This window comes from Sardina pilchardus, chromosome 3 (assembly GCF_963854185.1).
Source record: "Sardina pilchardus chromosome 3, fSarPil1.1, whole genome shotgun sequence".
Taxonomy (NCBI): domain Eukaryota; kingdom Metazoa; phylum Chordata; class Actinopteri; order Clupeiformes; family Clupeidae; genus Sardina; species Sardina pilchardus.
Genome location: NC_084996.1, coordinates 3788729 through 3813783, shown reverse-complemented (window position 1 = coordinate 3813783; position 25055 = coordinate 3788729). Strand labels below are relative to the sequence as shown.

Genomic DNA, 25055 nt, shown 5'->3' with positions numbered 1-25055 from the left:
TTCTATTTTTTTTGTAGCATATGCAATTTGTTGTTGGAAAATCCTGATTACCCTAGGAGAGAAACTGCTGTCCTGGCGCACTCAAGTAGTCTTTTGGAACCAAGTGAAGAGACACAGGTTTGTGACACAGCAAGATTTGGCTTTCACACAAACTCAATCCCCATCAACTTAGATGAGGGAGGGACTAAGGGAACGAATCGGCTTTTGTAAAGAGGAACGAGTCTGGCAGACATAGACTCTGGAAAACGTTTTAATAAGGTGCCACCACATAAAGTTGTGGCTTTTTTTTTTTTAATCAAATGTAGATTAAATAATTCTTATTGTAATTATTTGTTTTATCTATATAATTATATTTGTTTATTTGAATATTCGGTTTATATTGTTGTATTGTACCTTTTTTTATCATGATACAGCCAGATGCTGATATGGTGATAAACTAATACTATTTCTACTTCTACTGGCAACCACAGTGGGGACCTTTCATCACAGTTGGTACTTGTTGACTTCACATGGTCGACGCTTTAGCAGTTTTTGGTTTCATTATGGCATGTGGTCTGTCTTTACAGGAAAGTGAGAACTACTTTGATTTCTCCAAGCTGAAGCAAGTCAGCCCTTCAATCGTGATGCAGGCCTCAGATATGTTGATGAGGGACTTTCGAATGCTCAGCTGCCAGGACATCAGGTGGACCCTGAACTCCCTCAAAGGACACTATGCAATCACCCGCAAGGTATTAAGCCAGACAGACAGACACTTTATTGATCTGGAGGGAAATGTACGCATCCAGTTGCTTATACTACACATAGGAAAATAAGGGAAATGAAAACGTGATGAATTTATCCATCAGAGTTGTTATACTGTAGAGAGCCTTTTACTATGATGGAGTTTGTGAAGGATTATTGATGGGGCTCTTTTCAGATTCCAATCCTCCATTTGGACATCATCCTACACCCCACGTTGAATGTTAGCAACTTCATTTTTGATACTGCCAAATAGTGTTCCATTGTGACTTGACGGATGTGTATTAAGGGATCAGTTGAGCACCACAGATGACATTATCCTCTGCTGTCTTCATATTTTTGCAAGTAATTTCCAAAATGATCAGCCAGTACGGCTAAGTGATTCCATTCCCTTGTGCCCCATTTATGACCGCCGTATATAGGTTTTGTCAAAGCTACTTTTTCCCCCACCCAGTGCTGTGGGGAGACTGAAAGCTTTTGCAGATTAACTCCCCAACTGTTGCGCCCAAGAATGTTGGTGGTATGTTGGTCTCCAGGAGCTATATCAACCCAGCCCACAGCTGTTCATTTTATGTCTAGTGCCACCTACTGTAGTGAAAGAGGTAAATATGGGTCAAAAATGTGGCTCTTCATTTGCCAATATCTTGTGACAAAAAGATGTGAATCACACACGATTCGTAATGTAGGATCACTACAACAACCTCTGCATGCATGCCAGGTTTCATGAATTTCTGTCAATAGAGGACGCTGTATTTGATGCATTTCTGTGTCTCAAGATTTGGTAAACTTGCACTTAGCCACATTTGCTTACATCCTCAAGTTTCATTGGGCTCTCTCAACAAAATGGCTGCCAATGGCCAATCAGAATTCAGTAACCAAAACAGTTTTGGGCCAGTGTCTTGTGATGTGAAGGATCAGAGTTAACAGATTTTGACATGTTGCTGCAACAGTCTTTAGATGTGCACCAAATTTTGTGAATGCATACACACACACCGTTTCCAGTTTCTTATTCAGTTTATGTTTTAGGCACGACATTGCGAGCACTGCCAAATTTATATTTTGGGATATTTTAAGTATACCTTCACTCATCCCAGACATTGCCTCAGACTTTGCTACAGACATGTATCGCTTCTGGTGTTTATTATTTGAAGAAAAAGAAAAAAGAAAACTGTTTGTACTGCATATGTATCATTAATCACAAAACCTGGAGTAGCTTTCGCTGCTCATAGATATTTCCTGTTGCTCAAGCACTTAAGCCCTGAAGATTCACATACACACATTTTTTTAACCACTTGCGCTTCTTAAGAGCTGAAGCCAAGGCTTAGCCAAGTCATGCTTTACCAGCCAAAGCAAGCTACATGAACTGGGGTTCACTGCTATGGGCCTGATAAGTGCTGGGCGTGTCTTGCGAGCCTTCTTGTTCTTATTTTTTTGACCCTCTTTGGTCATTGGCACTTAGCATGGAATGGACGTGGCATTTGCGCTAGCTTTTAAAACTTGTGATATTTGTGGGCGTTATAATCGTTGACTGTGTCCGCATAATGATGAGTTCATTCCAGTGACTTCACAGTAAAATCGAGAGCGTTCAGAGCAGGACTTTTGTTGGGAGTATAATTTCGCCTTGAGAGTTCCAGTTCTTGGTAGCCATAATGTGTCATTTTTCTTACAGCTGCAGTAGAGTTGGTCTAAAAAAAACCCATGTCAAATAGTGTATCTAACAAATCCTCAATTTTTCCGTTCAAGGCCTTATTTGATGCCCTCAAGAAATGGCAGGAAAATTCCACGGACCTCGCACAGGCCAGAAAGAGGCGGAGGGAAACGAACGAGAGACTTTTCATGGATTTCAAGTTTGAGCAGGGTGACCGACCGCACACTGCATTTCACATCTTCCCCACACACTGTGCCGAGAGTACTTTGCATGAAGTAGTGCTGGCATCGATCTGTGTTTTTCCCCTAATGGCTTGACACATTTTGTGGTTATTTAGAACTGGGTGAGAGACATTAAATTTCATTAACATCGACTTGAGTATCCAAACTTACAATTGGGTGCTGGAAGTAGCCTGTTTTTTTGTGTTTGCACATGTAAACATCATATCCAGAAACCAAGACAAGCTCTAAACCCTGGTGTTGAGCTTTCCAGTTCTAACAGCTGGACTATTTTGAAAGAAGCAGGGATTCTGTTGCATGTACACCTCATCCCAGATTCTGACTCTTTAATAGAATGCAGTGGTCTGTAACCAGGATACAAGTATTCATCATGTATACAGGCATCTGTATAACAGGTTTTCTCTGTGTTCATGTAGACACCATAACCCGACTATGTTCAAGGCCGATATGAGCCTCATAACTGAGCTATGCAAGTAAACGCTATCGTAAAACGGACCCCCTACACGTTCTTCTCCCCATGCGTATGCAGCTGCCTTGAAGCTCGAGAGGCGCATGTACTTTCTGGAGAAGAAGCGTAAAAGCTGGAGCCAGCCGGGGAGGCTGGACCCCTCTCTGACGAAAGAGCTGGAGGCCTACCAGCAGAAAGCCAAGGAGATGGCCGAGGTGAGGGGCCTCACGGAGGCCTAGCAATTAGCCTATTAGCGCCCCTGTTGTTTTGTCTTCAGCGTCTCCGCTCTCGGCTCTTCTGAAGAGTGCCTGTGATTCATTAAGCTGATTTATGACATTGTGGACTATTAATGTCTTGTATGGCAGGACGAGATGGATTTGTCCTGAACCAGGACCAAGTAGTTTTTAAGTATGTCTGGTATTTGTCCTCAGGAAAATAGAAAACATGTTGCACAAGATGCTAAGACTTATTTGCCGTCTAGACGCGAAGCCAAGAGAAGTCATTGTTTGTTCTCTCTCCTCTCAGCATGAAGATTTTTTACTGGCCTTGCAAGTGAACGAAGAGCAGTATATAAAGGTATGTGGTCTTTTGAGCCCAGGTGGACGGTCCTGTGGATCCCCTGAGGTGCCAGTCCGTGTAAATCAGATCACTTTTCCTCTGTCCTAACCTCCGTCACAAGCCTTGGAGCCCTAGTTGCCTGATTGGCCCACACACACACGCATACGTGTTAAATTGACAGTTTGAATGACGTCAACAAGCATAGCAAGCAGCTATCCAAGTCCTGCCTGCTTAGGCCAGTAATACCAGTACCGGTATCCACAGAGGATAGGAGTGCTGTTTAGTCCAGTGACAAATGGCCAGCATCTCTGTGCTATTAGCTAATGAGGATTAATGAATCCACAGGAGAGTTCATCAGAACCACATCAGTCATTAAATCAATGGATTCATGAAAATAGCAATCCCATATGTGAATGGTTTTAGAAGACCGAGGAAGTTGAAGTCAGTATTCTGTATATTTTACCCTGCAGTCTGTGGACTAGGTAGATGTGTTCTTCAGACACCTTACCTTATACACTGACATTCATTGTCATATGATCAGACAGCATGTGAGCCAATTCAGAACCATAAGGTAACGTAATCCTAAACGTAACATGTTATAGACAGGTTGTATGAGGAAGCCATTGCATTGCCTCAGAGACTAACATGGCTCATAACATTTCTGAAGGAATGCATCATGTAGCTTTTATAGACTTGTTTCTTAATTCTGAGTTTGTGAAAGCATATTGTTATATGGTTTCAATTCTTTTGGCTGTATTCCTGGAACCAGTAACCTCACTGAACTGGGTGTGGCACCTGGGATGCGCTGGAGGTTTCTAGTCACATCTTGAATTTGTCCTGTATGAATCAGAATCAGAATCAGCTTTATTGGCTAGGTTTGCGGCAAACCTGGAATTTGAATAAGGAATTTGACTCCGGTTAATCTCTGCTCTCAAGTGCAACACTCAACAATAGCATAGAAAAACAGGAAGAATAGAATAAGGGCAGTAAGGCTATGTATGATAATAAATACAGTATATACATTTACAAATAATTAGATGCTATGAATGGGATAGGGTAATGCAATTGTCCGGAGGGGGAGTGTGGCCTTGTTGTCCCTGTCAAGGTTGCCATGGTCGTGGACACCCCAACAGGCACAGGCAAGACGCAGGATGCTACTGTATATACACTTAACACTTAAAAGCATCTCGTCGCGTAGCTATAGCAATCAGATATTTAGCGATTTAAAAAAAAAAAAAAAAAACGCATGGCTGTGTACAATAAATAGCCATTCATTAACTGTAATCAGAGTAAAGGTAAAAAAAAAGAATTGTGATCTGGATCTAAAGTCCTATCTCTCAGTCCTGCTGCTGGGGTGTAATGTTGACACTGTTGCCCATGATTGTGTGCGCTTGCTTTGCAGGACGGGCAGCTAATCGAGTGCGGCTGTTGCTGCGGGGAGTTTGCCTTTGAGGAAATGACACAGTGCACTGACGGCCATCTATTCTGCAAAGAGTGCCTGGTGAAGTACGCCCAGGAGGCAGTGTTTGGATCAGGGAGGGTGAGTGCTAAATTTGAAAATCATTTTATCTGTGTAAACTGAGATCCTTTGTTTGTTTACAGTAGTACAAACTTCCAGGTTTTCAGCTGGTCTTCTTTAGAGAAGTAAACATTGCAACAATAATAAATGAATAAACTCCATCCCTTTATGTATTGTCAACTTGATTGCTGTATGATTCCTCCCCTTACCTAACTGTAAGCTTCACCTTATTTTGTGATGAGGCATTGTAAAAAATACCATTACTATAACCAGTTCCTACCAGCTACCAGGGATGTAAAAGTCTGCCGTCAGAACGTAAAAAGTCCAACTACATATTTCTTCCAACCATTCACTAAATCACTGATTCTACTTGGTGCAACTCCTCAGCCAGGAAGATCAGCTGATTAGCCAAATCAGTCTGACCGTGTCCCGGTCTTTCTCTCCCTTTCAGTCGGAGCTCAGCTGTATGGACGGAAACTGCACTTGTTCCTTTGCTGCGAGCGAGCTAGAGAAGGTTCTACCGGAGAACGTTCTGCTCAAGTACTACGAGCGGCAGGCCGAGGAGGCGGTAGCGGCGACTTGCGGCGACGAGCTGGTCAGGTAGTTGAACTGCCCATTCCATCGTCCTACTACGTTTTTCTTGTTTCAGTACTAGATTGTAGCACACACTTGTGGCAACATTTGTCCACGCCTTTGTATTCATCTGAAACTTGACTGGGTCAAGGAGTACATTTCTGTATCTATGACAAGTTGTAGTTTTTTAGAGATTTGTTTGTATTTGTTGTGATGTGCCCAATCTATTCTTAGCTGACACTGACAGACTGACACGATTGTGGTCATCAATTCTAATTGGCTCCTGTCTTTTTTGCAGATGTCCTTTCTGTAACTTCCCCGCACTACTGGACAAGGGCATCTCACTCTTCAGCTGTCCGAACCCCCGCTGCAGAAAGGTGAGCATGACCCACACAGCTGCCTGTGTGCACTGGGACAGTCGAAGCCCATCAAGCATGATCAAGCTAACTGGCACCAGGCCCAGGCCCGCGCTGCAGTTCCTCTCGTGACCACTAGGGGGTACGGCGAGACTGTAAAACCAGAGCTAAAAAGCTGATTAACAAAAGACCCGCCCATCCAAAAAAAGGAGAAAAAAAGAAAGAAATGGAAAAGAAAACGTTTGTGATGACGGCCATGAGCTTGTCTGATAGTAGTTTGTGTTTAGGCTGATTGTTGGAGAGAAGTCAGGGACATAACACCATCCATCAAGTCTAGATCTTGTGCAACACATTTGGCTAGTGGCGAGGTGAGCGGTGGAGGAGGTTAGCCTTGACTTTAATCGGGTTCTAAGTATCATGCTGACGAGCTTGTGTAGTTTGACAGTGAAATAGCAGAGTGATGACTTGCTATTGTCGGGGGGGCCTGCATGGCGCCTCTGTCCCAGTCTCACTGGTGAGCTCACAGCAGTTGGTCATCGGTTGGAGAAATTCCTTGCATTATGATGGCATAAGGAATGTCGTGTTGCTGAGAGGAACCAGAAACATCATCCCAAGGGGGGTTACACTGATATTGGGATGGGCTTTTCTGAAAGTCTTTGGAATGCGCATTTGTGTGTGCCTGTTTGTGTGTGTGTGTGTGTGTGTGTGTGTGGGTGTGCGCGTGTGTGTAGGTGTCTGTTCATATTTCAGCCGGATGATTGAGCTTGCTGAGGGGCATCGCAACTGTCCCAGAATGGCCTTCGCCCCCAATCAGCCAGGAATGCAGTGGGTGGCTGCCTGGCTGGCCTCCCCTCCTCTCTCCTCCTCTCCTCTCCACTCCAATCCTCCCCTCTTCACTCTGTCTGTCAGGTGCTATCTCTTCCAGTAAAGCCCTGACTCAGAGGCCTTATCTTATTTATTACATCCAGAGCTGAAGGGGGGGAGGGGGGAGGGTGGGTGCGCGGCGCAACCGAACGACAAGAACAGATTTCCTTTGCACCACTGTAATCAGGGTCAGTACTCCCACCATGCCCGAGCGGTAAGGATCAGCCTGAAATTCCCTCGGCATCACCACAACGGGGGGGTTGTTTGTTTCTAACTATAAAGTGTATGATTGATTTAGCCATGCGGGAAGCTCAGGCTGACTGCAAATTACCTGCTACTTTCTAGTAGCTTGTGCAGTAGTATGCAGGATTGGTGCGGGCTGGACACATATGCAGCGGCTCTGGTGAAAACAAGACTGCCTGGACCAGGGGAAAGGCTGCATTGAGAGCACAAAGGCTAAGTGTCCTTGGGGCTGTGTGGACTTGCTAAATTGAGAGCTAGTAAGGATGGAGGTCACAGGGCAAGGGTCAGAGGTGAAGGGCTCGGAGTGCACAGGGGGCCATGTGACACCACATGCTACAGTGTCAACCAACTAAACTAAAATCAACTAAAAGGCCCATATTGACACACACATTATTGTGCTCACACATACACACACACACACACACACACACACACACACACAAACAAACAAACACCTGAAGCAGCACTGCCAGGTGTGACAGAGGGGAGTTGCCCTCTAATTATCATGCCAAGGATGGACTGGGCGAATGCCTCCACTGCTCTGGGTGTCTCTGTCTTGGCTTCCATGCCTCCCCACCGTCTGCAGTCATGAAGAACAAGGCCTGCATGCATCTCCACGCTAATCACTTCCTGAACTCATTTGAGCAGGCTTGTGATCAATTAGGCACGAGGGAAAAAAATGAAAACCAAATCACATTAGCGAGCCGAGCCGCTCCTCTCCTCTGAGCCACCCCCCCCCCCCCCCTCACTGCTGTGCAATTCTGTTACAGGACAAAGAGGAGGGAAAAGGCTCCTATTCCGGAGCCCATCGATTCATTTGAGGCCTATTTTCTCCTCGGGCTCGTAGTGCACAATTAGAGAACAGTGGTGCCTACAGTTCTGTCAGGCTGAATCAGCTTTATGCTGTGTGCTCAGCACGCCATGGGTGTCAACGCCAGGACAAGTCCGTCTGCTCTAAACGGGGTTTAGAGCCCCACTGCACTCTGTCTTTCTCTCTCTCTCTCTCTCTCTGTCTGTCTGTCTGTCTGTTTGTCTCTCTCTCCCTTCTACCCTCTTCTCCCTCTCTCTCTCACCTCTTCTACTATCTCCCTCTAAGTTTTTCTTTCCTCTCTTTTCCCCTTACCTCTCCTTTCCTCTGCTCTGCTCCCTCTCTCCTCTCCTCTCCTCTCCTCTCTCAGACATTTCAATAAGAGCGGGGGGGGGGGGGGGGGGGGGGTTTGAGCCCAGCTGGGAAGTTTCCCTTTAATTGAATTGATTAGGAACAGAGGACGCTTTATGTGGAGAAGGACAGGGCCTATGCTGTCTGTCTGTGTGTGTGTTTGTGTGTGTGTGTGTCTGAGAGAGAGATGAGGGGCTCTGGAGAGAGATAAGTACTCTTCCCCCACCCGCCTCAGTGTTTCCATTGCTGTCTCTTTTTTTCTGTCCGACTTTGTGTCTCTTTCCTCTTGTTGGATGCGTTCTTTTGGTGGATGCAGCATTCAGTCACTATTCTAGTAAAGGGCATTGTGGAAGCAAATGAGACATACTCTGGATTCAGCACTGTAGTCTGAACAACCAGCATCTCAATTTCTGGCTGTTCTGTTTCAAAAGAATGCTAAAAGCCAACACATCACACATCGTGTTCCTATATCTCTCTGGGCTTAAGAGCCTCTTTTTCTCCGTTCTCTAATCTATGTGTGGTATTGGTGTAAGCTTGTGAGAAAGTGAGGTAATGCTTTCATCTCTCTCATTGTCTCTCTTTTTCTTTCTGCCTCTCTGTCTCTCTCTCTCTCTCTCTGTATGTTGAGGCTCTGATGTGGTGACTAGGTAAACTCTACTGATCAAACGCTCACCCCCCAAAAAACGCTCAGCGATGAAAATCAGCAGCCAGGTTAGAGCGGTTCGTCCTGATGAAACCGAGCTGCAATGGAAAGGCAGTGAGGTCGGCACAGCTGACACGGGGACGTGCAATCGCCTGGCCTTTATTAGATTCCCTTCGCCGCGTTCGCCAAGTTTCCCCTCTCTCCTCTTCCAGTCTCCTCCTCCTGCTCCACACTCGGGGATGATAAACAGCGTGTTATGGGAATGAGATAGCTGGCTTGTAAACAGGTGGAGGACAGACAAGCACAGTTGATGTTTTATGCGTCAGCAGCGCGGGGTGCGCTCGTAGGATCGTCTGTCTGGTCTCTTTTGTTGATCGTGTGGTTACATACTGTGAAAAAAAAAGAAAAGAAAAAAGAAACCAGGACGAGACTTGGGCGCAAATCTGATCTTTGGTATCGGCTGGGTCACGGTGTGACATGTGGATTAGAGAAGAACTTTGATTAGAAATCCAGGCATGAAATGTGTGTCTCGCCTTCTAGTCGAGAACGCGGTAATAGAGGGTGAAATAGTGTTTCACTGTGATTATTGACCACAGAAACGACAAATTCTCAAATCAAATTTCTCTTAAAAGAAAACCAAACAAACAAACAAAAAGTCAAACTACAGCATCCAATAACCGTGCTAATCAGATCTGATCAGGTATACTGAGACCGTTCAGTTCGTTATGTGTAAATACTTGTTCAGCGCAGGTGTCAGGTAAATGTGATGTGAAGTGATTAGAATGCAGTCAGAGTTCAGTGTGAAGAAGTGAAATGCAAGTGACTGCCCTTGAGAATGAGCTGGAGGCAGGTGTGTGTAGGATGCACTGTAACTGCCCTTCTCGCGTTCAGGTGCAGTGGCACGTCTCCGTCCACTTGGGGTCAGCAGTGCTCCATGCTGGTCCCCTTCGCAGGCCCGCCCTTCTGCACAGCTGCTGTTGATTACAGGCCACCTCCCTCCCTCCCTCTCTCACTCCTCTTCCTCCTCCTCTCCTCTCTTGTTGCTCATGAGGGTCAAGAGGAAATGTCTGCTGAAGGGCTCTCTCTCTCTCTCTTCCTCCCTCTCTCTGTCTGTCTCTGTCTCTCTCTCTCACTCCTTCCTCCTCCTCTCTTCCTCTTGTTGCTCATGAGGGTCAAGAGGAAATGTCTGCTGAAGGGCACTCTCTCTCTCTCGCTCTCTCTTGTCTCTCTCTCTATCCATCTGTCTGTCTGTCTCTCTCTCTATCTGTCTCTCTCTCTCCTTCCTCATCCTCTCCTCTTCCCTTGTTGCTCAGGAAGGTCAAGAGGAAGTGTTAGCCAAAGGGCACTCTCCTCTCTCTCTCTCTCTCTCTCTCTCTCTCTCTCTCTCTCTCTCTCTCTCTCTCTCTCTCTCTCTCCTTGCCAGTGGCCCTGATGAAGCAGCAGTCTTCATCTGTTTCATCTGCAGATCTGTTTTGCGAGAGGCACCTCTCCTCCTCGGTGTTGTCATTTCTTCTTCTTCTCCTCCTGCTCTCCTTCTTCCTTGTTTTTTCTGTGTCACAGGACAGGATGGGGAGAGGAGGGTGTGGGGGTCTCTGTGTGCACTCGTGGCGTGATTTCATAACCTGACCTACTTTCACATCCTCATTCTGCCCCTTTTTTTAAAAATGTTTTTTTTCTTTCTTTTTGCTCTTTTCCTTTTTTCCCGCCTCTCTCCCACTCCTTACACGAGCTCTGTCTCTTGCATGCCACTCTATTGAGTTAAGCAGCAGCAGCAGTGGATGGAGGGATAGAGAGACAGAGAGAGAGAGAGGCCGGACAGATAGATAGATAGATAGATATACAGATAGGCAGTGCAGTGTAGTGGTCAGCCAGGCCTGGACCTCAGAGAGAGAGAGAGAGAGAGAGAGAGAGTGGACTCTGGTGGCTGCTGAAGCATTGACCTCCCCGCCACAGTGACTCAACCAGGGCTTCAACCACATGGTGCTAACATGAATTATTCAGACACACACACACACACACAGACACACGCACGCACAAACCCTCAGTCACAGCTGTGACCGCTGCTTTCACACATTTATGCTGTGGATTTGAGGAGGGGAGCCAGCGGACACCGATGCTCCAGGAATAGCCGCACCACCACACACCGGTCCACTGCGCCGCTCATCGCCCAGTGCCCGGTGGACGGGCACTGGGCGACCGTTTGGGCACTGCTTGGTGAGATCTTGTTTGCCACACTGAATCTCGTCAGTCGGTGCCCCCTGCTGTGCCATCCATCCCACTGCCCTCTGGCGCTCGATGCCCACATGTGCCCCATGTGTGTGCCCCCTGTGTGTGTGTGCCATGAGTGTGTGTCCGTCTGTCTGATGAAGTGTTTTCATCTACACCATATGCAACACCTTTTATAGTTCTCCTGTATGTTACCTGGGTGCTGTGCTGTCTCGTCAGCATAGTGTGTGTGTGTGTGTGTGTGTGTGTGTGTGTGTGTGTGTGTGTGTGTGTGTGTGTGTGTGTGTGTGTGTGTGTGTGTGTGTGTGTGTGTGTGTGTGTGTGTGTGTGTGTGTGTGTGTGTGTGTGTGTGTGTGTGTGTGTGTGTGTGTGTGTGTGTGTGTGTGTGTGTGTGTGTGTGTGTGTGTGTGTGTGTGTGTGTGTGTGTGTGTGTGTGTGTGTGTGTGTGTGTCATGGGTATGAAGGTTCATACCAAGGCAGTGATTCTCCACATTTCTTCCGTGAGACCAAATGTTGATGGAAAAACACGATTAATGTGTAAACTATGACACGGTTAAGTGAACCAAAATGTTAACATCAATTCAAAGCACTGCTAAGACTTTGCAGAGTTTGTTCAAGGATTTGTGCTAATTATCTGTTTTATGATAAGCCATTTATATGGGGTGCAAACTCCAAATAAAAACAGGTCATTATAGATGGGAAGTTGTCATACACATGATATCGTACCACTGATATCTTATCTTCAGGTAACGGTTATTTATTTTTAAAAAGCACTTAAATATATGTATTCTCTTTCATCCTCAACAATAGTGTTTCGTGGCTAATATTTTCTGAAAAGAGAAATGGTTTTAAACTCCAATCGTTAAAGCGCTGGTAAAACGGTACTGTTGGTTTAGGCTCTGTTCGGTACAAGTGCTCCATGTTGTTTCAGGGGAGGGGTGGGAGATGGGGAGCTGCATATAGGGGCTGTGGGGCCTTTCCTGCTCTCTTCTCGTGTCGTCATCAAGGACGAGGGTCATCCCTCCTGGCGCCCCTTCCTTAGACAAACACAAGAGGCGTTGTTCCAAAGGGGTAACCTGATCTCTCTCTCTCTCTCTCTCTCTCTCTCTCTCTCTCTCTTCCTTCCCTAGCCCACCCCATCCCCCTCTCCTTCCTTCTGGTGGGCATGAATGAGAGTTATATAACTGACACACTTTTTCCGCCTCACAGCCCCTGGTAGCCCCACCCCCTGGGCTGGCTCTCTCCCGTGATTGGTCGGACCCAGTTCCTTCAGATTTGAAATGTGGTACAGTTCATGTTTGACCCAGTTTTTGCCCCCTCCCTCTCTCCTCCTCCCTCCCTCCCTCCCCTTTTCACTCTGTATTTTTCTGAAGTATGCACATTTCAGAGAATGCCATTTTTATGCAGGGCGATCGTGTGTGCAAAGCATGGTTCTCATTTAGGTCAATGACTTTCACATGTGGCAGCCCGGCCCCAACTTTTTTTTCCTTTTTTTCCCCCTTTTTCTTTCGGAGTGTTCTCTGGCGTCGCCCCTTTGTTGTTCTTTCGGCACACTTGCTCTCGTCTTCATGTTTGCGGGAGCACCGGTCCTTTTTGATGCACAGAGGCACTGTGTTGCCACACGCTAGACTAGAGCATCATTTGTAGGCAGGTCGCAGCGTTGTTTTTACAGCGTTTAAGTCGGGCCTTTCTATACGTTCACCTGGTGTCAGTGGCCGGTGTTGAGGGGTGTTATGTCTGAACATGCTTTGCATGCCTTTTCCCTAAATTCAGGCTCTTTTTGCAAACTGCGCTTGCATAAGCACTAAGCAGCCCTGCCAAGACAGGTTCTGATAGCCATCGAGGCAATGCAAATGCCGAAGGCATGCCACGTGTGGGCAGCCCTGTCTGCCTTTATCTGACCCCAGAGGATAACATTTGTACAGTGTCTGTGCTGTTATCAGTGAAGAATTCCAGCACTGCACTGTTTCACACTTGTTCAGACAGGCCCAAATGTGCACGCTGTGTGTTCTTTCGTGCAATTTTACTTGGTTTTTGGTGTGTTTTCTCTATTTTCCGTGCTTTGCAACAGTAGTGCTACAGGTAGTAGATTTATTAAAAGCTTAATGTCATCCCTTAATCTTTTTTGTTCAAAGTGAGTGTGTGTGTCTGTGTGTGTGTGTTGGGTGTGGCTGCAGCCGCCCTCAGATGGAGGGTAGACACTTTGGTACTGGATAATAGACCAGTTTATACACATTTAGAACCAGCATCATATTGGTGTGTGTGTGTGTGTGTACATACATATCTGTCTGTGTGTGTTTATGTATGTGTGTGTACATACAGTACATATGTGTGTGTGTGTGTGTGTGTGTGTGTTTGCGTGTTTGCGTGTTAGCACTAGCCAGCCCGTTGGGTGCGTCTGTCCAGTCCGCCCCCCTGTCTCCCCGGAGGCTGGTTCAGCCCCTGCATTCCTCCAGTGCTGCACTGAGCAGAGTTCAGGCAACTCCAGAGAGGCGCTGCTCAGCCCCAGCCCAGCCCAGCCCCAACCCAGCCTAGCAGCGCAGCAGAGCAGCCCCCCAATCAGACGCGGCGCTCCGTTCTCCTTCTCCCTTATAAGGCCTGTTGCAGCTTCCCGCGCTCAGGCTCCGGCTCCAGCTCCAGCTCCAGCTCCGGCTCCCTCTCTGGGCGCTCTCTCCGTCTGTGGCTGCGGAGGGGGAGTGGGGGGGGGGTGAGAGTGGACGAGGGGGAGTGGGGGGGTGAGAGTGGACGAGGGGCAGAGGAGCAGGGCGGAGGGCCTCCACACAACATCCCCACATGTTTTTTTACACGCAGCTGTTAAACACGGGCAGAGAGTGTGGCTCAGTTGTTTTTCCTCTCTCATGCAGCATGAGAGATTTCTTTTTTTTAAATCCACGTTTACAGTATGTGCATTTGCATGTTGAAATGTGTAAGAGCGTGTGTTGTGAGGATTGCTATGCCTCTGCAGTGTCTCGTGCTCTTGAGAGTAGAGTGAGGGACAACTAGAAATAGTCTAGAGGCACATCTGTTTTGCTGACATGAATGTTAGACGGAAATAACACTCCTTTGTTGAGCAGGACATAGTTTCTGTCTCTCTCTTTTGCTCTCTCCCTCTCTCTCTCTCTCTCTTTCTCTCTTTCTCTCTCTCTATCTTGCACTCACTCCTCTCTCTTTCCAGCAACTTGTTTTTAATCTTTCGTGTGCCTGCCACAGAGCTATGCAACCTTTACAAGTTGCCAAATATGGGCAGATTACCTTGAAATGGTGAATGACACACACACAAACCACACACACAGACACACACACACACACACACACACACACACACACAAGACACACACACACACAGACGCGGTGAGTTATTTCCTCCGTGGTCAGAGCGAGAGCGAGCAGCGTCGTTAAAGCCGTCGCCTGGGTAGTCGGGGAGGTGTGCTCCCCCAGTGCCAGCTGCAGCACACTTCCTCTGAGAGGCCGAGTGATTCACGACGGCTCACCCCGTTCCGTCCCGTCCCGTCCAACGCTCGCTCACTCGCTCACTCACTCACTCACTCCTCTCTTCCTCCAAAAAAGCTCTCGGAAAATTACCAGCCACTAGAACTTTCCACTTGCTCAGCCTGATGCTCAGGTTTTTCTCAGAAGAGGAACTTTTGGTTCTGAATTTCCTTTTTTCTTCTTTGCCCTTTCACCTTCTGCTAGTGCTCTCAGTCAGCTTGCTTTGCGAGGAAGGTGGTTGAATCCTGGCAATGTGTCTGAAGGAAAGGCAAGGTTGTTTGCCCAAGTACAGCTAGAGGCATCTACAGAGCATTTCCATGGGGGGGTCACGGTGGTTGTTGGGGACTTGGTTATTAAGTGCTGCATGTCTGGGCATCCTCTACAGTATAACCCTGGTAAAAACATGGCCCTGGCCCCCACTACACTGTACTGTACGTCCAGACAGTGGAGGTTTGGCTTTGAGGCAGCTGAGATGAAGGTGAACGTGTGAACACGGAGACAAGAGACAGACGAGCAGGAGAGGAGCTTGCAGGCACCCAGGAAGAGAGAGAAGTGTTGTGCAAGAGGTGGCAGTGTGCGTGGGTCACGCCCCTCAAGCTCCTTCAGCGAGATGGCCAGTGAGATGTTTACCAGAGGGTCAATTTTTAGCTACGCCGTGTAAGTAAAGGCACCCCTAGGTTTGGCCTTTTTACTTGTGCATGAATACATGCATGTCCTGCTTGGTCCCCACTAGTCACGTTTTGCCAGAGGAGATTTGTGGCTTTCTTTGTCCTTTGTGGTGCCATGTCGAGTTCTTCCCCTTCACCCAGCACGCACATGCCAACACAAGCTTATTCTCCCCAAAAATCACCAGAGAATATCATGTTGCTTAATCTGTCTGCCTGATAGATTACAGGCTGTGATATCAGTGTGATATCAGGGGGGGAAAAACACTGTGTTCTGTCCGGCATTACATTTGAGATGAAGTTGTTTGCCTTGGATCATTCTGTGTCTCTCTTTGTCACATGTCTGATGAGGAAGTAACTCACTGCAGTCTGGCGTTTCTGCTTTCGTGCAGAAGTACGCTGGTCGGAGCACAATCTCAAACAAAGTCCAACACGCCCATTTTAGGTATGAGTGAAGAATGAGGCTCTAGTGCCCTCTAAGACGCTCAGAAACACTCACAGTGTCAATAATACTGCAGTATGTTTGATCCTTCCTTGTATCTTTTTGTGTGAAGAAGCATGAGTGGGTGTGTGCTCTGGTGCCCTACCCTCCTGCAGGTCTCGGCAGGCCCACTAGGGGGCGATAGTTCACCATCCTGCCACTGCGCCGCTCGCCCTGATCCGTGCCGTGCCTGCCCCTCCCGTCTGCCCTGAGCCAGAGCACTGCTGCTGCTGCTGTGGCTATTGTCTCGTCCTGCTGCGAGCACGCCGCATTCATCGCCGGGTGTTTTACAAGTGATTACGATCGCAAATGATGCTGTTATCAGCTTTTAAGTCTGCCATTTTGGCTTTGCATCTCGGGCAGTTTCCTGCTTGTTTGGCAGAATTAGCGAGCTTTAGCGTCAGCGTGTGAAGTTTAATCCACGCCGGTAGCGCACATCATTTCGCCGGGTCTGTAGAGAAGGGAGAGTGAGGGGGGACGTCGCTTAAGTTCCAGGTTCATTTCCTGGGCAGCGGTGGCTCCCGAGGGGCTGCTGTTGTGTGTTGATCGCCTGAAGAGGGCTTTCTGACTTCATGCTGTCCCATCAGCACAACGCTTGTCATATGTCAGCCTCATAAATATTCATTTCCACTCCATTAAATATTAAAGCTAGCAGTTTTTAGTGGGGGCCTGTTACCAGGCAACTTCCTGCTCTGGGATTGCAGAGCCTCTTGACTGTGGAGCGGGTGTGTCTGTGTGTCTGTGTGTGTGTGTGGATTGTCTCCTAGGTGTCTCTTTCAGCAAAAGTAGCAGTGCATATATGTGAGTGTGTGTTTGTTTGACGTCTCCCTGGTTTCTCGGTAAAAGGGGTCGACGTGTGTGTCAGTGTGTGCATGTCAGTGGTCTCCTGGGTTTCTGTGGAAAGTGGGTCAAACTGTGTGCATGTGTTAGAGTGTGTGTATGTGTGTGTGTGTGTGTGTGTGTGTGTGATCATCTCCAGGGTCTTTGAGTGCGCAGGTTAAGGCTAGGGGTCTGAGTGCACTAAGAAGACAGCATGACGTTGCAGCTGCTCACACGCACAAAGCCCGCCTCCCTTCTAGCCGCTGCACATGCTAAACGCCTAGCCTAGCCTAGCCTAGCCTAGCCCCCTCCATCAGCTCCTGCTCAACGACAGCTATTCTTGAGGTCCGAGTATATTTCTGGACGCGTTAAACTCGCCCTCCTCCATGTCTCCAGTTTATCGACACTGAAGGAGGGTGGGAGGACTGCGTTCACCCCTCTCGTCGCCAGCGCTCTCGCTCGCTCCCTCTCTCGCCACGCCGTGAAGCGAGGAGGCGTACTAATGTGCCCATTTTAACTCGCCTCACTTCTCACCCTGATGGAGGAGGCAGAGGAAAAGGGAGAGCGAAATAGAGAGACGGGGAGAGAGAAAGGGATAGAGAACTAGGGAGAGAGAGAGAGAGAGAGAGAGAGAGGTGGGTGGGGGGTTAGAGAGGGAGAAAGAGAAGGAAGGGAGGAGAGGGAGATGGAGAAAAGGAGAGAGAGAGAGAAGGAGGCAGGGAGGAGGCCATGCCAAGCAGGGCGTCGGGGACAGATGTCCTCTGCAGTCAGCTGAAAGGCAAAGCATCGTGGGCAGGCATGACTAAAATGGAGCAGATGAAAACGCTGTTTCTAGGCAACCAGGCTTGAGGTGGGGGTGGGGGTGGGGGTAGGCGGTGGGAGGGCAGTCAATGGCTCCCAGTGAAGGAGTGCTCTTCTGGAGCTGTGCTTTCAGCATGCTGCGGCTGCCGTCGGATTCACTCAGTGTGTTTTATGGTGTATTAGTATAGCAGCCTCTTCCTTATGGGCAATGGCTGTTACTGTACATCTTAATACTATGGGGCAGCTTTATATGCAGCTCCAGTGGGAACCCTCTACGTAATTTCAGGCAGCGTCCAGCTCTTCGAAAATGCCGCCTCGTCCTTTGTCTGAAATGGCCGCCCTTTGCCTCAGGTGTGGTCACATCATCACCATCGCTGATGGCGGTGTTGTCGACCAGACGGCTGTGTCCGGTCCACCCATCTCTCTCCGAGGGAGTCGAGAGTGGCACTTTTGTCCCGTCTGCAGCTGTCTCGTGGGCTGCCGTCATGAGTGCTGTTCTGTTAGCCTGCAGGGTGTGGGCGCGACTGTAAGCCTTAATGGCCGATATTATTAATCCCAGATGGTGCACACAGGCAGCACTACCACTACATCTGCTTTTGATGGATGCTAGGTAATAAATAAACAATAAAGGGAACCCAGTGTACTTCCTTTTTGGCTGTATGTGTCTGTGTGTGTGTGTGTGTGTGTCTGTCTGTCTGTCTGTCTGTCTGCCTGTAGTGTGTAGTGTACTGTGTGTGTGTGTGTAGCAACATACATGGCATAAATAGGAATAGTGAGATTTCTATAGCTGTAATACCGTGAATGCAGACTGTCTATCGTTGCTGTGCTCCCAGTTGTGAACAGGAATGCAGGTGTGCGTGTATTTCATATATTTGTGTTTATGTGTGTGTGTGTGATGTCAGTAGCTTTAGGGCTACCGCAGTGTCTATAAAGAGCTGTGTTTTGTGTATGATTTCCATAGCTGCAATACCATGACTGCAGACTGTCTATAGTTGTTTTGTTCCCAGATGTGAATAGGAATTCAGGTGTGATTGTATTTCAATGTGTTTGTGTGTGTGTTTATCCATCCCCAGGAGAGCTGCAGGAAGTGCCAGGTGGTGTGGAAGGACCACGTGGGGAAGACGTGCGAGCAGGTGGTGGAGAGGGACGAGATACGGCTGCGGGTGGCCTTGTGAGTGCCTGTCTCTAAATAATTCAGCCCGCCCAATATTTGGGCTGCTTCTCCGCCGTAATGGACCACAGGGGAGTTCATTAGCCTCATTAGCATTGCATGTGCTGCGTCAGCCTCGCCACTCAAGCCCCGGAGGCAACAGTAACACACACACACACACACACACACACGCACACACACACCCACACCCATACGTGCACACACACCACTGTGAAATCCCTCGGAAAATTTCACACACTCATGTTTGCTTCGTTCATACCAAGTTCATTAATATCGCTGAGCTGCCTCTGTTGTGTTCCCCAGTGCCCATTGATCATGTGAGCCCAAGTTCTGATGAGAGATAGCACTGCATTATTTAGCATGAGAAACATTTGCACAGCATTTGTTTTATGCAAAGATGAGTTGCCTGTTGTCTTTCTGCCACATGGTGGTCCTCCACTTCCTGGTCTGAACAGGAAGCGAACCCGACGGCTTCCTTCCTCTCCCTGTGTTTTGGAGCGGTGAGGCCATGGAGACTCTTACATCCTGTTTTTCTGTTTGATTCTTTTGACACCTTTCTTCGACTTCCTTCTTCCTTGATAAAGACAGGAATCTGTCAATCCCATACTGTTTCCTTAGTAGTGCAAAAACAGATTGCATATTTAGACACCTGTCCCTAATGAAACAGAATCAACAGGAGCTACTTGAGCTTTTCTGTTTTTTTTCCCCAAAATGTTTTGTAGGACATGTAATTGAAAATAGTATAGTGAAGTCTTGTCAGGAAAAAAGGCTGCAAATATCAATTCAAACATTGCACGCAGGCCTGTTAGATTTAACAAAATGACCTGTTGCTTTGTGCACATCACTCTGTTGTGAGGAACGATATTGCCAATCAGACAAATGGAACTGTCGTCTTCTTGTGTTGTCTTCTTGCTTTCCACTAAACATGATGCAGCACAACTGCTCCCCATCATCTGTATAATGGTCAACATTCCTGCTGTGTAGCGTCACCTCTCCCTTGTTGCCAGTCCTTTTCTGTCGCCTGTGTGTCCGTGTCTCTTGCCAGACCAACTCTCCACAGTTAGAGCAGCAGCCGCAGCAGCGGCCCTGTCATCCAGCCGTGAGGAATCCTTTTTGGTGGTCTAGACCCACTTCCCACCCAATATTACTGCCCTTTTACTGATGCTCTCCCGGTAATGCACGATCCATGAAGCCAATCACAAAAATGGCCCACTCTTTTTTTTCTCACTCATTTTAGAATGCCAAAGGCTTGGCAGTGGTACAAAACGATTGATTTTTCAGTTACTTTCGAAAAATGCGGCATAGACAGCAATTCTCAGCACTAGATATTATATATTATTCATTAGGATAATTCTCCTTCTGTGTCATCATGTACAGGAACAGTGCTTTACCTTGATAGCACAAGGCACATTGTTGGACATTGTGATTTATAGGTCAAGGAAGTAAACACCTAATGACGATTTGCCTATGATTTGTGTGCGTGTGTGTGCGTGTGTGTGCGTGTGTGTGCGTGTGTGTGCGTGTGTGTGCGTGTGTGTGTGTGTGTGTGTGTGTGTGTGTGTGCGTGCGTGCGTCAGCGAGGAGAAGATGACGGCGGCGCGCATCCGTAAGTGCCACAAGTGCGGGACGGGCCTGGTGAAGGCGGAGGGCTGCAACCGCATGTCGTGCCGCTGCGGCGCCTTCATGTGCTACCTCTGCCGCCAGCCCATCAACGGCTACAACCACTTCTGCCAGCACGCCCGCTCGCCCGGCGCCCCCTGCAGGCACTGCAAGAAGTGCTCCCTCTGGTCCGACCCCACGGTGAGTCCACCCTCACCAGAGCAGCGCACGCCAACGCACGTACACAGAGGCTACTACTCAAAAACTGTCACTAATTAACATGGAGTCCTCACACACACATACACACACTTGAACGTAGACAAACGCACACACACATACATTTGTGCGTAGACTAACACTCAGTACAACTACGCCAAATGTACAGATGTGTACTGCGATGGTTGACGCACGCACACACACACACATCTGCCTTCACCTGTACTGAAAGCCCAAATAACCCAAGACCAGGACACATTTTGCAAAATGTATAGACATGTGTTGTTTCAAAAAGTTGAGATATTCTATAGATCAGCTGTGCGAATTATGTACAGGTCATCAGAACTGTATATTTGCCATGCTTTGCCCGTCAAACATAAAGTCAGCATGTTGCAAGCTGTTGCAAGAGTGGTGTAGGCTTGTAGGCTTGTAGCCCTGCACTTTCACAGTTGCACAGGTGTCATGAGCACAGCGGAGGTGCGTGGGGTCTATTTGAGAACACTGTTAAATTTGCGGCAGGCAAATGTACTTTGGCTCTGTTGTTAATGTCTCCTGTTAAATTTAACATAGGTCACTTATGAGGGCCTCGAACGCTCTTAACCGAAACCTCGCCTTTAGTACTCTCACTGTGTACTTGTGTTGCAAGGTGACTACCCTTCAAGGTGACTTTTTAGAACATCATCACTCTGACTATTATTATCTCTTTAAACGTCCTGTGTCTGTCTGTCTCTTCCTCTAACACCCCCATCCCAGTGTAGTAGCGCCAGTGGCAATGAGCAGTATGGCCACCACACACCATTAAGACGGTGTTCTCATGCCCGTGCTCCCTGTCCGACGCGTCTCCCCTGATTGGCTGGTCTGGTTCTCAGGTTGCCCGTCTGGAGTAGGCCCAGCGCCGCTGCTTATAGCTCAGGACGTCTCCCCTGTCCAGCCAGAGCTCCTCCTCGCTTTCCAAGACCTGCTTAGGTCTTGCCACCGTTACGTAACCCACTGTTAGACAACACTGAGCTGCCTGGCTTGGTTTCCTAGGAAGCGATTTGGCTGTTGTTAACCCTAATTAGTACATCGGTTTGATAGTCCCAGTAGCCAAAATGTGTTCCCCTAAATTGCTTTGATACATGCCCTGAAATCGCGTTGAGTTCCGAGTGTATTTTTACCATTCACATAATTTCAATGTCCCCCCGATGAGCTTGTGGTGGCACACTAGCCAACCAAGTACTCCCTGCACTATTATACGTACCGGCACCAGTGTGACTTCACACGTTGTCATTGTAATATCAGAAAAAAAGCGCTCTGTCAGAGAAACTTGCCAGAGTGTGTCTTGAAGGGCTTATCAATATCCCCTGTAGTATATCGGATGCAGTTTATCTGTGGCTTCATCAGGAGCTCAGTCTGATGGGTTTAAGATTACATTCCCTGGTACAGATCAGACAAGGATTTGCATGGATTTGCATGCACTTCTCCTGCTCACTATTCATCTCTGTTCATATTCATTGAGTTGAATCTTGGGCTTCTGGTGATCGGCAACGGTCACTGGGCTTGGACTTATCGCAAACTTCCCACCTGGACAAAGTCAGGAAAGAAGTGGTTTCTCCGTGTAGACCTCTCAGTAGTGGTTAGAGTAATAATATAGTTGTGTTATAATCCATCAGTATGACATAATAGGTCTCAAAAGTCCTCCTTTCTTTCCTGCATGTGTTCCACTGTTAGCCGTTAGCATAACCTTCCCGCTCCCAAGGCTAGTGTCGTGCTGTTGTCGTGCTAAGGTCATTCCGCTCGTCTTTAAACATTTCCTCGGATTAAAGTCCCTCATTAAGCTGAATGTGACTCAGCAGGTCATATGTGTCACCCAGCGAGAGGATGAGTTAGCTGATGTGAACACTGGGCCATGTTCTCAGACCCTGATGATGTCAACTCTGCTAGCCCAACGGGTGCTCACTCTTTGAGTTTCCGCCTCGGCACACTCACATGGTCCCAAGTCCTCATGTCAAAGATGATGACCTAGCACAAGCAGATTTGTAAAACTGAGGTGTCGACCGAGGCGACTCCAGTGCCCAACAACACGGTCAGTGTGGGCTGTTGTGTGTGTGAGGCCTTGTTGTGGCGTGGTTAATTTTGCTCGACGGGCCGTGTTGATCGGCGCTTTGGCCGAGGCTCTGTCCCACGGGTGAGGGGAGATGAGCAATTATCGTCACGCCAGCGGCACGGGCTAATCACCTGGCACTCGGCACAGCTTCGTCTGTCTCTGTGAGTGGACAACGGAAGTATGGCCACAAGGGGGGCACTTTGTGTCTGTCTGATGTCGTGTCCTTGCCTGAAAAAAAAAACCCCGGATGAACATGCTGGTGAATTTGAATTCGCTCTGTAGGTTAGTTTGGTAAGGAAGCCATTGATGCTCATTTCCAAAAACCCAGGCACCAATCACAATCACTAGTCTGGCATGACAGAAAGTACAGTGCATTTAAAACAACCCGTGTCTGTGCTGATGGTGATGGAGTTCAGCAAATATGGTTGCTTATTTTCTTTGGAATTGAGTTACCAACTGCATTTAATCCCGACAGATTTGATTGCCGCACCTCTGAAACGATTTGGTAAGAGTTTAATGCACCAATTTAAGTTCAATTTCACTGCTAATTACACCCCTGGAAGTCAATGAAGCCTTTCCAGACCCACTCTCAATCTCAAATGAGATGCGGTCGGGTGTCAACGAGGCTAATAGTGTCCGTCAGAAGACCAGCCACTCCACAACTCCCATTCTCAACTATGCTCCTCCACACTAGGCTTATGCGTGAGGAATGTATGTGCCATTTTGTTTTGGCTTTTGTGTGCTGTATAATTTTTCTGTTGCTAACCCCCCCCCCCCCCCCCCACTTTGTTTGTTTTCCTCTGTTTTCGTTTGCCTGCGTAGGAGGACGACGAGCGGATCATTCAGGAGATCCAGAAGACCGGCGAGGCCGAGCTCAACAAAAACTCAGGTCAGAGACTTCTCGCCTCGTCAGAGCAGGCTATCAGTCTGTCAGCACAGAGGGTGACATGACAAAACCGCACTATGGCGAAATAGGTAGCAGCTCTGCGTAGGTTCTCGGTTCTCGGAAACTTAACACTTAAGTGTGATTTAGCGGATGCTATTATGAGGTGTGCTTTCATCAGTAGTTCTGGTGAGAAACTGTTTCATTGTCATAACTCTTATGACTATTCTGAGCCAAGAGAGCTATTTTAAGCATACGGCAAGTTTCTAGCTCTGAGGTGGTTCATACCAGCAGACAGGTAGACGACATGTCATTTGACCAGTAGCTAACAAGGGAGGTATATACTTTGTACTGTATATATCGAAATCGTATCATTTAGGTGTGTTTGAGACGACAGTGAAATGACATTATTATATGAAATTACTATATTTGGTAGTATCAGTGTCTAGTTCCTTGCTATGTTCTCTTTTGTTTGTAGCTTCTGTTTTGTTCTTTTGCCTGCCTGGAGCAGAAGTCATCAGTTGTGTATTCTCCTCTGCAATGTTTGATAACCAAAGCGTACAGAAATGTTCATTGTTGCCCTCTCTTTGCCTTGTGTCCTTCTCTCACACTTTTCTATTCCTTTTCTTATTCTCTCACTCTCTCTCTTCCTTTCACTCTCTCTCCTCTCCTCTCCTCTCTCATGCGCTCTCTCTTTTTCTCTCTCCTCCTCCAGACTCTGCAGGGAAGCGTGTGGGTCCTCCCCCCGAGCCCATCGCCGCCAAGCGGCCACGGCCGTCTCCGGCCCCCCACCCCGTCCCACAGCTGCCGGTGCAGCCCCCCCTGCTGGTGCGGCAGATGATCCTGGGCCCCCCCCAGCGCGGCGTCCTCTTCCACCCGCCCATCCCGGCCCCGTACGTGCCCCCCATGCCCAACTTCCCGCCACACATCCCCCGCAACATGCACCTCAACTTCAACCTGCCTATGCACTATGGACCCCATCAGCGCTTCTACAGGCCTCTATGAAACACATGCCGCGCGCTCACGCCTGTCGTCATTGAGCTCCTCTCACTGCTGCCCCCCCCCCCCCTCCTACCTCGAAGCCGTTTGCTTTTTCAACTTTTAAAGCCCCCCACCCCCCGCCACCCTTCTTCGTTCGTTTGCTTTTTTTCCCCAAATGCGTGTCATGGAGGGACTGAGAAGCCTGTTGCCAGAGGCTGGGAGACAAAAAAAGCCGAGTGCCTGTTGGGCTGTTTTTTTGTTACATCGAGTATATTTTTTGAAAGAAGCACAAACTGTTGAACCGTTAGAAAATGGATGAAAAATTGTTGATGAAAAAAGAAACAAAATACACAAAAAAAAACAAAAACAATAAAACCTTTCAGTCAGTCTGATTTTTGATTATGTCATTGGGAATTGAAAAGCTCTCTAATGTTATGATTGCCAGTATGATCGTTATTATGTTTGTCTGGTGGCGGTCTGAGTTGTCTAGACACGCGTGTCCCTAGGATGTGGTGGGGACTGTATGGCCCAGAAGCCTTGTTTCCAGCACACTGCTCAAATAAGAGAAAAGAAAGAGGATGCGTTTTGTATCTGGAGCAGAACAAGTGCCTCAAGTTTGAGAAACCAGACACCATGATGTGCTGTCTGCT

General features: G+C 47.9%; 1 protein-coding gene across 1 annotated transcript in view; it reads left to right on the top strand.

Moving 5' to 3' along the window:
• Positions 1 to 24791, top strand: part of rnf216 (ring finger protein 216) — a 30624-nt gene extending 5833 nt beyond the window's left edge. Inside the window, exons 6-17 of the mRNA XM_062531378.1 lie at positions 18 to 117; positions 567 to 728; positions 2482 to 2596; positions 3155 to 3288; positions 3599 to 3649; positions 5034 to 5171; positions 5602 to 5750; positions 6022 to 6100; positions 18543 to 18640; positions 20218 to 20440; positions 23364 to 23430; positions 24140 to 24791. Coding sequence (XP_062387362.1) covers positions 18 to 117; positions 567 to 728; positions 2482 to 2596; positions 3155 to 3288; positions 3599 to 3649; positions 5034 to 5171; positions 5602 to 5750; positions 6022 to 6100; positions 18543 to 18640; positions 20218 to 20440; positions 23364 to 23430; positions 24140 to 24429 — 1606 coding nt within the window. The 3' untranslated portion in view covers positions 24430 to 24791. The remainder of the gene's footprint in view (positions 1 to 17; positions 118 to 566; positions 729 to 2481; positions 2597 to 3154; positions 3289 to 3598; positions 3650 to 5033; positions 5172 to 5601; positions 5751 to 6021; positions 6101 to 18542; positions 18641 to 20217; positions 20441 to 23363; positions 23431 to 24139) is intronic.
• The last annotated feature ends 264 nt before the right edge of the window (positions 24792 to 25055 follow it).